Source organism: Haliotis cracherodii, unplaced genomic scaffold (assembly GCF_022045235.1).
Source record: "Haliotis cracherodii isolate W230 unplaced genomic scaffold, xgHalCrac1.p SCAF_26, whole genome shotgun sequence".
Classification (NCBI taxonomy): Eukaryota; Metazoa; Mollusca; class Gastropoda; order Lepetellida; family Haliotidae; genus Haliotis; species Haliotis cracherodii.
The window spans coordinates 4422651-4440499 of record NW_027266282.1 but is presented as its reverse complement, the minus strand read 5'-3'; the positions used below and the strand labels follow the sequence as shown (position 1 = coordinate 4440499).

The following is a 17849-nucleotide window of genomic DNA, read 5'->3' as shown; positions in this document are numbered from 1 at the left end:
AACACTGCTGAATATTGTTGACCAAAAGCAGCAAGAGAGTCGGTGACCTTGATGATATGAATATTTAACGCCAGGGCCTCCATGTGGAACACCTTCATCAGGACAATGATTACTGATGCCCCATGGTACTGCATGACCCTTGACAATAAACAACCTCCTGACCATGTCAAGATGTACTGGGGACTCACAAGAATTAATGACTGTTTGTTCACTTTCAGGCCATGATCATGAACTGTGTCAAGTAAGTGGAGTGAGATAGGTATTTATATTTGTGAGGTTTAAACAATGCCTTGTGTGATTGTACACATCATAAAATTTGTAATAGATAATGCCCTATCTATGTTCTGGAGGAAAGTGCTGTACACACTGAGAACAGTAGGAGTGTAGGTAGGACTAAAATAGATCTCTGGTCCTTATATTGCCTGTTTATTTTGCTGGGAGCTGTAGCTGAAACTAATGTAGAAACTGGTATATTTTTGTGTGCCTCTGTTTACCAGCGTAGGAACTTCTGATTGGGCTGGTATCAATTAACCTAGATCAGTAATCATGTTGAACCATCAGGGCTGGACAGACTCGGGGCTAGTAGTGTTTGGAAAGAAGAATTTATGTCTATGATTTATTTCATTCTCATGTTGGTGTTTTGGTGACTTACAGTGATTGAAATTATATTAAGTATTCCTTGTCTCCTATATGTGTTTGGAAAGAAACTTTTAAGTCTACTTATTTGCGTGATATCTGGCTTTAGAGTCCAAAATAGATTTACAAGATTCAGGCTTTGGACCAGCAGATGTGTCAGAAATTTGATATTGGACACTTTTCTCAATGATGTCTTATTGAAACTTCGATCAAAATTGAATTTGTTTCAGTGGGATATTTATTTATTTTTTGAGAATATGAATTATGTCAATCTATACTTTCTTGAGAAGGAGAGAAATTCCATTAACTTGTAGATGAACTGATTTAACCAATGTTTGATGTTTAAGCGTAGGAGAATTTTCTGATTGTACCTATGACTAGGATGAATTCTTGCATCCTATTTATGGTTCCAGTTTGTTGGCATAGGTTCCACCAGACCATACAAGGCAGTATTAGGCGTCACCGTTTGTTGGCATCTTTTGGACTTTGAACTAGATCTTTTGCCATATGTGTATTATTTGCTGTATTATTTCCAAAATTTGTTTGTGTTCTCGTGATTATTACCATAAGCTATAAGCACCTTGGAGAGCTCTGCCTACATAGTTTTGAGAACCAGTGTTAAGATTTAACTCAAGTGGAATAAATATAGGTCACTGACCTGGTTGCCAACATTGGGTCTGAATCACGGGAAGTACGTAAATCTGTGCAGTTGGGAGCATATTGTGGGAGATTGATTTTGCAGATACGTGGTAGAAAACACTTTCAGGTAGCTGCCATGACACTTGTCCCGCGAGGTCTGCTTCCCAGAATGTGTTCATGTCCCTCAGAGACTGGTTGCTGTTACTGCAGGGTGCTGGCATAGATGTACAGTTTTCTCAATGTTGACTTCAACTTTCACATGGAGTGAAAAACCAAGTCCAGTGAACAGGCTTAAACACTGATTTGACTTCCCGTGGCAGATAAGCCGCTGTGCCTAGACTTTCATAATGGGAGCACTGTGGAGTGAAAGAGACGCCTTGATGTTTTCATGCTTAATACTGTGTTAATAGAGTTTTAGATATACGTTGCTATTTATGAGCCTGTATCGTGCCTGCTTGTATACAGAATAGGCTGACTGGACAAATGTGGTGCCCCGTGTTATGTACCGTTAGATAATGGCTAAGACTGTGTACTGTTATAACACTGCCTTTTGATGTGCATGTGTGAGAGCTACGTGTATGCTGGAGGATGCTTCCTTCAGCAGCCGTGAATGTGAGCAAATTTACACCTGTATTTGTACAGCTCGGCCTGACCCAACCTTTGTCAGTCAGTCAAGAGAGGAGGGGGCAGACGGTTACAAGCAGACGGCAGGGAAAAAAGCAGACGGCACCCGAAAAAACTGCTGCATTTTGACAACATTTGGATGTTTTGATTGTTGTGTTCTGTGACGATGTCTTGGAAGTGATTTGGGAACCATATAGATAACTCCCGGTGTGTTTTGGGTCTTTATTTACTTGGTTATTGGGATATCCGTGTGCATATTTGCCAAGAGAAGTGACACTTGGCTTACAGATACTGTGACCGTTTTCTTCAGTAGGATATATTTTTTCCCAATGAACATTCAACATATTGTGGAGACTTTTTTGTCGCTGAGTGTTTGGGGATTATATTTCAACGATGTTCAAGATTTTGACATGACTGACAATTTAGACATTGTTTACATGCTTATTCATGAGCTGTGTTTTACCAGATGAGCGTTTGTTCAAAAAGTCTGGTTCATGATGAGAAAAATACTTACAAACTGCAGTTCGTTGTGTTAGTTAATGTATTGACGTCTGCTGATATATGTGCGCCTATTGTGTCAGAGCCGATCTGTTGACAAAGTGAATCCGGGTATTCATCCATGTTTACCAAAGGGGATAGTGTCATCAGTTTCATTGAATGTTGTAGGGTGTCCAGACATTTTGTTTCCCTTTTTAGACCACGTGTAACAATCATATTTTATCTACACTGGTTGTAAAGATTACGGAACAAAGACACAAAAACTGTGGCCACTGTGGTATCAGCAGTCCTTTATCTGAAATGTGGCGTATTCGGCTGAATGTGAAAACTCTCCAAGATTCATGTGATTGCGAAATGAATATTATTCATTTTTGATGGATCTATACAGTACTCCCTGTGCTGGTGAATTTTCTGCATTCCCACATTGCTATGTTTTCATTGTTTGCCTTTGGTGGATTCCTAACTGATGAAATGGATGTTACTGCCCTTAATAATGGATATACGTCAGAGGTTGCTCACTGATGATGCGTGATGATTCGGTGATGCCTACACGGGTTTAACATGGATTTGAGTGGTACAACTATAGTCAGGAGAAAGTAGCAGGATAAATATATCATGATGGATAGCGATCCAATACCCGTTACCTTAATTAGCATGAAACGTGAGTATGATTAATATGAACACTCCTGTTCAGACATTCATCCTTCAAGTCAAGGAGGACAGAATGGGTTCTAGCTAAGCTTGTTGTAATTGTGCTTATGTGCTCTTAAAATCTTGTTATAATTTGTTGATGACTGTCTGAAATGTGAAATAGCGACGTGATTAACAGATTATTCTTAAACATTCGTAATTAAAAAATATGAAAATTTCATTCTTGATAATAAGCCAAATAGGTTGATTGTGCAATAGAAGTAAATCTTGTTATAAAAGCCATTGTTTTCCATCAGCTCTCAGCGACAAGCCTGTCGAGAAAGACATGACAAGAGAGAAAGAAATTGTCAATACAAACGTTACAAAGAAGGTAAGATATGGGAGATTTATGAAACTATTCAAGTCATATGTCAAAATGCTGTTGATACTCAAGGTTGATGAATTTATGTTTTTAGATTTGATATAAAGAATATTATCCAGTGCGAGGTAGATTTATACTTATTTGTCTTCTGTAATGGGTGATATATATATGGCACCAGATCAAACAAACGAGGATATTCTGTGTGAAAGTTTTCGGCCATGCAAAGAAAACTGAAAGAATATTTTGAATTATGAATTAATTTATTAAATTATTGATTTAGTTTTGTGCATACATTGAAGAAAATGTTGTTTTTACTCAGATGTTGCATAGATCCATTAATCATACTTGACAAAATGTAGAGAGTTCACGCTTCCTTTGGAGACTGATCTGTTTTGAATTGACTCTTGTTAAATGTTAACTTGTCAGGAAGTATTGACTTGGGGAATGTTTATACTCCGTTGCTGGAATGAATCAATGGTGAATCTTACTGGCTTTGTCTATGGTGTTGGGATTCCAAGGATTGCTGTCTGATGAGCAATGGCAGAAATAAGACACATGGTTGTCATTGTAGTAGGTACTAAGATGGTTTATGGCCAATTACTGGGGCCAGAGCTGGTCTACACTGGTTACTGAGTCATGTTTGGAAGAGCTGACTTACTTGCATCTTGTCATGGTGTCCTTGTAAGAATGGTGGTGTGTGAAACCCAAACACTCCCCGTCTCAGGACAGGGTTTCAGTGATTTCATTGTTAGAATGGTGGTATGTGAAACCCAAACACTCCCAGTCTCAGGACAGGGTTTCAGTGATTTCATTGTAAGAATACTGGTGTGTGAAACCTAAACACTCCCCGTCTCAGACAGGGTTTCAGTGATTTCATTGTTAGAATGGTGGTATGTGAAACCCGAACACTCCCTGTCTCAGGACAGGGTTTCAGTGATTTCATTGTTAGAATGCTGTGTGTGATAACATAACGGTAACACTCCTTGTCTCCGGACAGGGTTTCAGTGATTTCATTCTAAGAATGCTGTGTGTGATAACATAACGGTAACACTCCTTGTCTCCGGACAGGGTTTCAGTGATTTCATTCTAAGAATGCTGTGTGTGATAACATAACGGTAACACTCCTTGTCTCCGGACAGGGTTTGAGTGATTTCATTCTAAGAATGCTGTGTGTGATAACATAACGGTAACACTCCTTGTCTCCGGACAGGGTTTCAGTGATTACATTGTAAGAATGTGGGAAACCCATGTGCACCGTGTATCAGCGATTTCATTTGGATGATCCAGTGATCATATGAGCTATATTACCTCATGGGACCCTATCCCAGACTTGCTGCGGTGTGTGCCCCTTGGTGTGTCAGCAACACTGCCATCCTGTCTTTCTCCTTGTAAACAACCAGGACACGTGTCTGTGGCTCTCTCTCTCTCCCATCACAAGCTGTCAGACCACGATGAATCAAATACTGTAAAAAACAGTAAAACAACCAAACTCTCTGACTTGTGACTGCCTACAAGACAAAAATATATATTGGTACTACTAATAATATCTGCTGGAAAGAAAGCTCTCATTGGCCGGTATTTGAGAAGATTTATTTGGGTTGACTATGCCTAGCTTCAGAACAATCCCCATGTAAATGGCATTGTGCTTTCCTTGATGGTTATGAAAACACTGATGTTTATTCTGTGTGGTCGTCTGAATGTGGGACTGCATGCCCCTCATACCACCCCTCCAGCCCGACTGGTGGAGCCTCGGTACACAGGGTGGCCTTTACCTATGGCTAGTCCCAAGACTTGCAGAGCCAATCGTGACCAGCTAATCTTATCTTAACAGATAAACTAACCTAAAAAAAACCTTGGTAAACTAACCTGTGTGGCCGAGGTGTTTGGTTAATCTGGCCACAATGGCTGGCTTTATTGGTATTGTTGGTCAATGGGCAGGTTGAAAACGGCTTTTTTTCGATTCTTTCTTCTGTTTGTTGTTTCGGTCAGTCGCTTGGAGTGTTAACATTAGATAAATATCGCCCGTGATGTTGTTGTGTTCGGCATTATTATCTCTACAGTCTGTTGTAACGCTCATATTTTAGTGCAGAATTCCATTGTAAGTGATATGATATTGCAGGGCAGGAAAATGTGCAATTGTTTTATAATTAATTTGTATTCGGTTGAGGAAAGGTTTGCTTGCTCTTCAAATATTTGGAAGTCAAGTTACTGGAGTGTTATTAGCGCAATGCTGTAACTGTGTGCGCTTGGAAAACATTTAGATAGCACAGAATTAGTGTGACCTCCAAGCTGATAAAAGTGCACTGTTGGCACTTTTTTACAGCAGCTAATGATGATGGGTGATAACGTGTTGAAAAAACCAGGGATTTCCTCTGATGGCAACTTTTTCACTATGTATCAAAGATTTGGGAAAAATGGGAAAAACATTTAGGATGGATATATTACCTCGGTATGCTGCATGATATTTTATGGTTTATTATCTTGCAGTGAATGCTCACAAAAATAACAAATCCTTAAACACTGTTAGCAAATTAATCGTTTTCGTGAAGTTATGAAAGGACCAATGATGTGTTTGAATCCTGAGTTTGTTGAAATTTACACCTTTCCAAGTATCAGCACGATCAGAGTACATTTTCTCAATAACTTTGTTGTGCAGAGTTGTGTCCCTTAACCTATGTTCAGGGGTTCGAATCCTTCATTCACATTGAGTATGTTCCCAGCATCTTATTCTCCCAGGCCAGGTTTCACCAACATCTTAGACCTGCATCGCAGTAATTTGGACTTTCCTCCCACATCAGTGTGACAAGCCGTGATATAACTGAAATACTGTTCAAGGCAGTGTTAAACCAACCAAGCTCAATCACTCAATAAAATGTTCTTTGATACAAGCCTTGATATTTGTAAGGAAAACTAGGAGTATTTAAGTGACACTTCCACCTTTGAAACACTTTTCACCTTGTTTTTAATACTAGAAGCGTGAGTGAAGCTAAGCAATCCCATCCCAAGAACTCCAACCATGCTTGAATCCAACAAGTGTAGGCTCCTTGTAAGATAAGGGGCTGGTTGTATTAATACATAAAGGTTCTGTGTGTATCTGGGAGTATGGCGAGATGGGTGTGTCTATGTTTGGCTTCCCAGAATCCATAGGAGTCTTTATCTTGGAGACTTGGCTTACATTAGGAACACAGAGAATGAGAGTCATACAAAAATCTGCTTGTGTCGTTAGTTGGTCGGTAACTTGTCTATAACATGTCTGTAGCTACATTACTGACTTGTTTATGTTGAAAGCTGAGATAGATTAAAGTTCTTCCTTCCTGCGATAATATTTATTTCTGTCTCATAACAAGGATTTGATTGAAAGGTTATTAATGGGTTGGTAAAGACTGCTGTAGGTGAACTAACCTTATCGGTATTACTTGAGGTTAAGAATTTGCATTCATGTATATAATGGTCATGTTTTCTGAATGCAGAGCCAAGTAATTTGAATGTGGGGATTGTAAACTTAGCTAATGGCTGAAGTTGTTTTTTGGTGTAGATTTAAAAAATATATACCAAATTTGTAAGTTGGACTGAAAAACTCAGTTATTGATCAGTTGTTATCTGACCTTTCGAATACTTAGTTAACTTCAAGGGAGAAGAAATTAGAATAAACACATTATTGTGTCTTGGGACAAATGGCTTTTGCACATTTCCATAGTTGTATCAACTTTTCACAGGCCATCCCTCTGAATATACCACATTTGGACAAAACATTCAGGGCATTCAGATCAGTCAGTGTCCAAGAAAATGAACTGATTTGAACCCCTGAACATTTTGTCAGCTTATCTTGTTAGAACAGAAGAGATATGGACTGTGAAGTCCGAAAGACATTTTATCATGTGTCTATGCATACATGTTCAAAACATACGACGACATCCTTTCTGTTTATACATGTAAATATTAGGGCTGCTACGATTCACTCGCGTATTCGGTGAATCAAACCGTATCCATTCATGAATTATATTTGTTATTTGTGGCCACTAGAATCGAATATTTATGTACATGCAATCATGTGCATTTACATATAAATGTCCATAAGAACATATCATATGCACAGATTTCTTCAAAAGACACCACTGTTATACTTTTTAATTTGACAATATTGTGGTCACTGGTCATTGTTGCATTTGAGCAGATACTAGTACCTGGATAAGTGCAGTATAGAAATTTATAATATATTAATAATTAACAAACCATGTCAAATATTTTGTTATTGCTTCATTGAACATAACAAACAATACATCAACTGCTGACTTGTTATTGTATTCGTGAATTAATATTTGTATTCGTTTTCCAATATTCGTGATACGAATTGTATTCGCCTCATAGTGTATTCGTTGCCGCCCTAGTAAATATGTTGTTTGTTTATTTGTTGTTTAATGTCGCACTCAGCAATATTCCAGCTATATGATGGCACTCTGTAAATAATCAAGTCTGGTTCAGACAATCCACTGATTGACATCATGAACATCATCCACGCAATTGGGATACGATGACATGCATCAACCAAGCCAGTGAGTCTGACCACCCGATTCCGTACTAATAATCTGTGCTGGTTGTTAGTGGTCACTGAAGGGAACAGGTGGTCAGACTTGTGACCTTGTTGATTTAATGTCACCTTGCCCAACAGCGAGGGTTGTTGCTCTTCACTAGTTCATCTGGTCCAGTCTTGTTTGTTTACAGGCTGCAGTCACATAGGTTCATATTGCTGAGTGTGGTGTTCAAAAACAAACAAATTTGGTGTGAGAAACAAAGATTTGAATTGTAAGACCTGCTTGGAGGTGGTACTTTTGAATTGTAAGACTTGTTTTACAGTTGATTTGTATAAACAGCCTTTTTTTAATATGCATCTGATATTGATAATTGACTGGTGGAGTCACATTTTTTCCCTGGAAAATTCTGTCACGTGAATTGAACTTGCAACCTCACATCATGTGTAGTATTGTAACCCACTGAGCCACCGGAACAAGTGATGAAAGGGTGTTCAATCTTACATGTCATCACTTCAGTTGTCTGCATGCTACACATGGTCTATCTCTTGCCTGGTGTCATCAAATTTGTTTTTCACAACTACTACACTATTGTCTCACTACAAGGTATCCTGATTTTTTCTTATTCTCTCAGGTATTTCTTGCATTTAGAGGGTTCATAAGTTAGTTTTATAACGTTTCCTCGGTTTTGGTTGAAAATGTAAAACCATGAGGCTATGGGCTTTTCCCTTGCTCGATGTTTTAAGTGTCAAACCAGATCCGAGGAGGAGTGTTTTACGTGTAACTTCTTACATCAGGAAAACCCAGGTATCTGTGTACGTGGTGAAGCTTGCCAGTGTTGACCCAGCCCGATACTTTAAATATACATCTACTTCAGTAGTATCATTGAGTACTAGGGTGAGGCTAGTGAGTGAGATAGACGCTTGTGTTGTAGCACAGTATGTTGTGTCGTGGTTTGTTTGATGACAGTATGTTGTGTCATGTTCGTGATCTCAGCAGGCTGATTAAATGGTCAGGTGAACACGGTCGCGCTCACACCTGGTGATAAGTGTGACAGGTATGTGTGCCTTCTCTGTGTGGGCGGGCGGTTGGTGAGGAGAGGAGATCATATGACTGGCTTATTTGGAGGGATGAGGGACGAAAAGAGTATATTTTTACCATTTCACAGCCCATAATAGAGATGAAAGTCCAATGCTTGTCATATATCGGGGTTTAAAGAAGTGGAAAAAAATAAATGTGTAATGTTTTTGTTCGTTTGTTTGTATGAATGCAAAGTATGATGTTCCCCACTAAATAATTGCAGAATGATTGGTCAAAATCGATGAAATAAGTTTAACTTATATGGCTCACATAGCTACATGTTCATATAACATCTTGGGGACCTAACAATAATATCTGAATGCTTTTGTTTTATTTCTTTTTTTTGCTCACCTAACAACCTTGATCATGTTGATCGTCTTAAAAAATATCTGTAAACCATGAAACAAAAAAGATCTAGCATTGTTTGTGTAGCTCATGTAACAACAGTATGGTATTAGTTCTCTTTCTGAGATAAAAAATAATAGACAGAGAAAGACGCTGTTAAATAAACAGAGAAAGACGCAGATTTTTGCTCAACGCACAAATGTGTGTCCAGTACCACAAATATTGAGCTTGGACGCAGAAAAAGAATATACTGCATCCGAAGGAAGTACAGTTATATTCATTGATATACAGCGCATCAAGAGCAGTTATGGATGTCTGTCATTTCACCCATCAATCATGACCACTGTCCACATTGATTCATTCCAGGCTCTAAAGTATTTATCTAAACGTACAGTACACTACATTTCATTACTTTACAGGACCCTTATATTGCCAGCAAGGACCCTTCAGAATTAATTATTGGGGGTCCTCTGGGCACCACTTTTGTAAGTCAAGGTAAAACCCTGTATACAATACTCCAACTTTTGTAAGTCAAGGTAAAACCCTGTATACAATACTCCAACTTTTGTAAGTCAAGGTAAAACCCTGTATACAATACTCAAACTTTTGTAAGTCAAGGTAAAACCCTGTATACAATACTCCAACTTTTGTAAGTCAAGGTAAAACCCTGTATACAATACTCCAACTTTTGTAAGTCAAGGTAAAACCCTGTATACAATACTCAAACTTTTGTAAGTCAAGGTAAAACCCTGCAGCTGAGATGAAAGGGCAGTCATGTTTTACTGAATGTTATTATCAAAACATGTATAAGAAAAGAGGCTCAAGTAAAAAAACACTTATCTCCAGGCCATTTTTGAAATCACCAGCAATAACAAAATTTTCCCGCCTGTTTATATACAGACCCTGAAACAAATATTCCAATACAGAACATGCAAGTCTATAATAGTTGGCAAGTATTGATTTCTGCAGTTTCAGAAAGTGAAAAAGTCTCAAGCCTTCTTTTTATATATTTTCTTAAGAGAACTTAACAAGTGTTTTTTTTCTGCAAGATATTTTCATTTCAGAGACTAGATGTTAGTCTAGCTATTTTCTTAAGTTTCACTGTCTGTAAAAACCTCCATGTAAACATGGTTCTGAGATCATGCAGATTGCTAATGGAGTTGATCTGCCAATGGAGTAGGCTATGTTTTAACTTCAATGCATTTCTCCCAGGTTAGTTCATTTCCTTTTACATGTTTGATGTTTGTGAGAAGGATGTTTTTTTCAGAATCAAGACGAGCATCATGGTAAATTTTCTACCATGACCTTGACACAATTCTTTGTGTCATGTCTAAGGGCGTAATTACAGCCAAAAAACATTGGAACATGCTCGTGCAGTTAAATTCTGATAAAAAAGTGTCTCAAGAGGGCTATGTTCAAATGTGTTTTGCTTTCTGGTGGAAGAATTAGGAAGGTCTTGAAAAAGTTTCTTTGCCAAGGCTGCAACAAGTTGATTATTTGTTTTTCAGATATTATTTTTCAAATGTGAGATACAGTTTTGATTTTTGAAACAATAAGTTATTGTTTCTTCTTCTGTAAAACAATGTTAAAATATCTTTATTTTGGCACAAGTTTATAAGTTTGTAAATGAAAACTGATTGAAAACAGAAGATGAGATGTTATTGTGCAGAGTTGCGTCCCTTGGGCAGGCCAGAAACCTGATTGTGGGTTGGAATCCCGGTTTGCCCAGATGATGTTTCCAGGTTTGTCAGCACCAAAGTGGTAACTGTCTGAGACCTGCATCACTTCGGCCAATCCTCCTACATTAAGCTGACACGCCACGATATAACTGTAATACTATTAAAAGCGGCGTTAAACACTCACTCACTCACTCACTCACTCACTTCTGCTTTCAAGGACTGTGTTTGTTTGACACGGGGACTAGTTGGATGGAATTCTCTGTGTAGGAATTCTGTGATCATGGGTTCGAATCCCAGATTCGCCCTCATTATAAATGAATTTCTTGGTTTGTCTGTACACGGGTTTCATGCAAGTTGTAAATGTGTAAGGCCTTCATCACATCTGACTTGTACCACATGAAGCTGACTTGCCATGATGTAACTGAAGTACTGGTCATAGATACAGTAAACCTGCTTGTGTTTCACAGACCAGCTTTGACCAGTCACCGTCTCAAAGGTATCAGTGATAAACAATGCAAGGTATAGTGCCTTGGACAAGGAACATGTCTCTCTTCTTGTTCTTTCTCAACAAGCAGTAAGTTGTTATTTTACGCTAAAAAGTATGTCAGGTTTTTTATGTTGAGCTTTCATGATAAGATATTGACCAATTTTACATTTACAATAGTGTTTTATTGCACGAGTCGGTAAAACCCGTCAGGACCCTCATTAAAGCTTTCTTTCATGTGAGCCTTTGTGGAGATTTTATTATGGCCTGAAACTTGTTTTACCCACAAAACTCCGAATGCAGAGACTCATTGGGCTTCTCATGTTTACGTCGGAAGTGTTTTATGTATGCACATATTTGTAAAGAAACAATAAGGAGAGACGTTTGTGACATCTACATGTCTTCCTGGCTGTTTCCCTCCAGTGATTTTGATGAAGGTGTCAAGGTAATGTGGAAATTTGTTCATGGGCGTTATTTCAGCATTTCAAGTAAAATAGTTCCAGAAACACAGATAAATATTTGTTGTGCCTGAATCATCACTCTCTGATTTTGCAATTAGTGGGAACCTCATTTTTGAAGCCTCACTTGTGAGGTATACACAGGTTGTTATTGGGGCTCCATGGGGACGTTGGTTGCTAATTGCGTCAGTGTTTATCTGTTTCCCTCCGATGTGTCTAGCCAATGTCTGGCCTGCTTGTCCTGAGGTCATAGGGGTCGTGTGGCTAGCTGGACCGACAGCCATGGTGTAGATAATTGTACATGTGTTTGTGTGTTGGTGTGTTGGTGGGCGAGGGGTGTTATCACAGTACTGTTGACTCAATGAGTACTACAGCACTTGAAACCTCTATGTACTTTTTATTTCAATCTGACACCTTTGGAAAACTGGAGAGCAGAATGTTGGTGGTTCAATCATCTGGCTGCATCATACCAAAAGACTTTAAAGATGAAACTTGCTCAGTCTGTGCCAAGAACTTTTTGGTCTACAGCCCTCAACTTGGATTTGGGCATTTTTTTCAGTAGATTTTAAGTGAAGCATATAAACTAGCATAAAACACTTATTTCACTTAATCAGAAGACGTTTCAGATTAGTGGCTGAGGTTGCAGACTGCTTGTTACACTGCCTGGCGCTTGGCATAAAAGGTAGAAAACAAGGACTGGCTGGCTTGGAGTCAATATACTCTGAGTGGGGTATTCATGTTGAACTGCCACATGGTATCTCAGTGGGCTAGCACAATAAGACCGGCATAAGTCTGTACAAGCACACACACACACACGCACGCACGCACGCACGCACGCACACACACACACACACACACACACACACACACACACACACGGAATCATTATGAACATGACATTAAACCTCAACCCCAATTTCACATGTGGGGGCACTGGTGGCCCAGTCGTCTAAGGCGCCGCAATTTGCTGTGCAGTTGTGTCCCTTTGGCACGCCAGAAACCTATGATTATGGGTTCGAATTCCGGTTCGCCCCGATTATGTTTCTAGGTTTGTCAGCACCATACCTGTGTTTGTGGGTTTCACCGAAGTGGTAAACATCTGAGACCTGCATCACTTCAGGCTTTCCTCCCACATTAAGCTGACACGCCGTGATATGACTGGAATACTGTTAAAAGCGGCGTTAAACCCAACTCACTCACTCATCTCACTCATTTCACATGTTAGAATCTGTATGAATATGCAGTGTTCAAATTCAGGACATTCCTGGGGTACTAGAGGTTTACTGCTCTAGTATTTGAAGCTAGGGACCCTAAGTCTTCAGTTTTAACACCAGGGTTAAAATGACCCCTTGACTTTCATACCAAGGTAATTATGTTTTGCAGTGTAGTTCAATACAGCACTATACAGATATACCGCTGTCAGGGATGTTGAAATCAAAAACTATTTCACTGTGAAAGTCAGCCATCAAAACCTACTTGTGTGGCTTCTTGAACATTTGAGTTTGTGTATCGCAATTTATGCCAGTTTGTGTTAAATCTGGTTTGGAATGAAGTTACTATTTGCTTTGGTATCATAAAGTCAACAATTATACCCGCCCAAACGATGTTTTGCAAGGGATATATAAAGGGGCTCCACTTGTCTATCACTTTTTGTTTCGGGAAGCATTGGTAATAAACTGTTCCATGTTACATGTATTTTTCATGACACTTTGTACACATCAGGCAAGTGCAGAACTGGTGCCTTTTGTAAATCAGGAAGGCAGCGTTAGAAATTGTCACTAGTCCTGTAGTCCTTGTCAAACTGCACAATTGTTAAGGTATCATAATGACTAGTAGAAATTGGCCATTTTTAAGGATTTGGCTATAAGTCAGCATCTTAAGGACCAGTAGAGTAAAACTGTCAGTTTCCACCGCTGGAAGATGTGTTTTTTCGTTTTTTTGGTTGTTTGTATTTTTGGTGTGATTTAAACATATTTATATTCCATGAATCTGGATTGGTAGACAAGCAAAAAAAAAGGCTTATGTCAATACCTCTCCAGTACAAGTTATATTCATGAAGGCATAATACCAAACAATACCTGAAGATAAACTAAATATGTGGACAACAGTTTGGTGTAAAGAATGGAATAATTAATTCATACCCAGGATTTAGTCTCACGTTGGTTTAAACGGGAAGTTTTAGTTTTCAAGTTTTAGGGGCGAGCAGTATGAGCAGTAAAAGATCTGTGGATTCGGAAACTGAGAAGGCTATTTTGAATTTCAAGGAAAAGGGAGGGGGCAACTTTTGTGAATATTATCTAGGTCATGATGAAAGAACATTCACTGAGTTTGAAGACTGATCAAGTACATTTCTTTTGGGCATACTTGAGTTCCAAAGGGCACACTTATATATATATAATGTGAGAGTGCCTTGTGGCACGACTCTTGAAGTACATGTACTATTAAATTTGATGAACTTCCAGTCTGTTTGATTTCCGCTCGCATAGGCATCTGTACATCTTAGGCGGGCAGTGTTCAAAATTAACGTAGGGCTTGGGGCCTTTGAGGCTTGTTCCTATAGTTTTTGAATCTAGTGACCCCCCTAAATACACACTTTTAACATAAGGGTTTTGATCCTTGCTTAATTTCCACTAGAGAGGATGTTTGTTTCTACTTTGTGGTTCGTATGTCAGTGTAGGTTTAGTTCACTTATTTGTAGTGAGCCTTGGTGAATAGGTTGTGTGGTGACATTTCAAATACTATGGCGTTTTGAAAAGAACATCATTTAAGAAACATTTTGATGCAGTTTGTGACACAAGGAGAGCTTGTTCTTGATGTTGAATGTCTTGTCTACAGGGAGGTGCCATGCGTAACTCACAGGGCGACATTGGGATCCGGTACGGCCTGGAACCCGATGTCTCCAACACCGACATGAAGCAGAAGATGGAGGATGTCCGGGAGAACCTCAAGAAGGAGATCCGCAAGGAAATGAAGATAAAGGAAGGAGCGGAAAAGTTGAAGGAAGTGTCCACAGACAAGCGGAGTCTGTCCAACGTTAACAGTATTGTGAAGAAGGCCAACAGCAAGTTGCAGGTGCTGCAGAAGGAACTGCAAGATGTCAACGCTCATCTGATGATGATCAACACAGGATACGATACTCCTGCAGGTAAGATCTTGTAACTTGTAATTATCAAGAGCATCTGTTCTGTACATGCGCACCAGAGATGGGGGGCGGTCGGGTAGCCTGGTGGTTAAAGCGTTCGCTCATCATGCCGAAGGCCCTTGTTCGATTCCCGACATGGGTACAATCTGTGAAGCTCATTTCTGCTGTACCCCACTGTGATATTGCTGGAATATTGTTAAAAGCGGCGTAAAATCATACTCACTCACTCACTCACTCTCTCACTCTCTCACTCTCTCACTCACTCACTCAGGAGATGAGTATAAAACACAATTTTTTCATAATTTTTGGACACCAACATAAGGTGAATGTGTTATACACGAGAACCAAATGTTATCCTTTTTTCCCCAGCCAAGTGCATGGCCAAACAGTGGAATGGTATGACCGAAAATTACCATAATTAGATCCACTGATGTTTAAGCAAAAATCAAAACACTTACAGTATATGACCGTAAACAAACCCGATTTTGAAGATCGGGAAAAAAAGGTCTGTTGTATTTATGTCTAAGGGGACCCGTGAAGATCCGGGTAGAATAGGTCTTCAGCAACCCATGCTTGCCATAAGAGGTAACTATGCTTTTCGGAAGAGGCGACCAACGTGATCTGGTGGTCAGACTCGCTGACCTGGTTGATGCATGTTATTATATCCCAATTGCGTAGATTGATGCCTGTGATGTCAATCACTGGATTGTCTGGTCAAGACTCGAATTGTTAACAGTTCGCCATCAAATAGCTGGAATATTGCTGAGTACAGTGTTAAACAACAAACAAACAAATCTGCCCTTCTTGGTAATATTGAGTGTATGTATGCTGTGTTTGCAGACTGTATGTCACCAGAGAAGGTGGGGAACTCTGATGACGGAGACACGAAGAACCAGCGTCTCACCTACCTGCAGAAGCAGCTGAACATAGAACTGAAGGTAGGCACCCTACACAAGCATTAGCTGGAAGCCATACACTTGATTCAGTGATGACGTGGGGCAATAAGATATTACTTATTCAATATATAAATACAAGGGGTCCAACTCACTTTCACGACCTGGGCCCATTTGCTCAAAGCAATCTTAGCTCTAAGACTAAATTGTAAATCTATGTTGAAGTGTCTGAGCAAGGTGGACTTAGTGTAAGACTACTTTGTGTAAGTTGGTCAGGGTGCCGTTCCTGTTTAGTCTATGTTAAGGTATGGGAGTTACGATCAAGCTTTTAAGGTGTGTGAGTTACGATCAAGTTATTAACGTGTGGGAGTTACGATCAAGCATTTATGGTGTTGGAGGTACGATCAAGCTTTTAAGTTGTGGGAGTTACGATCAAGCATTTATGGTGTGGGAGTTATGATCAAGCTATTAACGTGTGGGAGTTCGATCAAGCTTTTAAAGTGTGGGAGGTACGATCAAGCTTTTAACGTGTGGGAGTTACCATCACGGCGTGTCAGCCTAACATGCTTAATGTGGGAGGAAAGCCCAAAGTGATGCAGGTTTCAGACGTTTACCACTTCGGTGAATCCCACGAGCATGGGTATGGTGCTGACATACCTAGAAACTTTATCGTGGCGAACCGGGATTCGAAACCCACAATCATAGGTTTCTGGCGTGCCCAAGGGACGCAACTCTGCACAACGAATCGCAGCGCTTTAGCCGACTGGGCCACCCATGCCCCCAGTTTTAAATGAAGAATTGATCATAAAATGTAATAGTTTAATAGCAAGCACATCCCCTATCACTACATCCTCATGTTCCGCCATGCCATGCTAACAAGTTGTGCTGTGCTTCTCCTGCCGTTCAGGTTCTGTATCTATTTATGGCATATCCTGATCTCACAAACTGACCATTCAAGTATCGTCTGTACCTTAGTATTGATGATATCATAGGTACTGGTGAATCATTACAGTCCTACCTCATTCTTATACTAGACAGGCAAGCATGGGGTAAAGTTACCCTACTGAAATCTAGGAAGTATTACTTTAAATATTCATTTATTTCTAAAATTCTGCGAATCTAAAATGGTGTTTTCATTCACAGTTTTAAGATTTGAGTTGGGGAGATATTTGATGACTGTTGAGAGACCAGCTTGTAATGCCAACACCACCATTGTCTGCCCTTTGACCCGGAATTTGACTCTTGGCATTTTTTGTGTGTAGATTTTATGTTATATGGACCATTATTAGCTGAGGTTACTATACGAACAAAGTTTTGCTTGACTCAGGCTTTGGACTCAGACTGTAGTTACAGACTGCATGCAACCACACCATTTCATGAGTGGGCTCAAACTCCTTGCCTGGTCTTTACGTGCCAGATGCCGCGAGGGAGGTCTGTCTGCGCGATCTTTCACATAATAGATACTGCATGTTCATCCAAATGATCCCACGCTCCTCAGCTTACTTGCCTGCAGTTGTATCCCACTTGTTCTGATATTCCAGTGTTTAATGACAGACACTTGATCCTTGGAATCAGTGGAAATAATCAGGCATTGTGAAATTGACGACAGTGATAGTGAAATTGACAACAGTGATAGTGAAATTGACGACAGAGATAGTGAAATTGACGACAGTAACATAAATGACACCTGTTATCCAGAAAATAATGAACTTTTTAGATTCAGAGTACAAGAGAACAATGGCATACCACTATATTTGATATGGATCCCATGGCCAAGATTGTAATGATTGTGTGTTGTATACAGGCAAGTGCTGTCGACTTTCTTCTTGC

The 17849-nt window shown here is 39.6% G+C and overlaps 1 protein-coding gene across 6 annotated transcripts in view; it reads left to right on the top strand.

Moving 5' to 3' along the window:
- The window catches only part of LOC139473088 (serine/threonine-protein kinase N2-like), an 83811-nt gene that overhangs the window by 41496 nt on the left and 24466 nt on the right, over window positions 1-17849 (top strand). For 4 of the 6 annotated variants that reach the window (XM_071255606.1, XM_071255607.1, XM_071255603.1 and 1 more), the window contains exons 2-3: window positions 14820-15129; window positions 15967-16064. In XM_071255606.1, the coding sequence (XP_071111707.1) occupies window positions 14820-15129; window positions 15967-16064 (408 nt within the window). Of the gene's footprint in view, window positions 1-1421; window positions 3059-3344; window positions 3419-14819; window positions 15130-15966; window positions 16065-17849 lie in introns of those variants that run through there. The other 2 variants (XM_071255602.1, XM_071255604.1) reach the window with 2 other exon arrangements.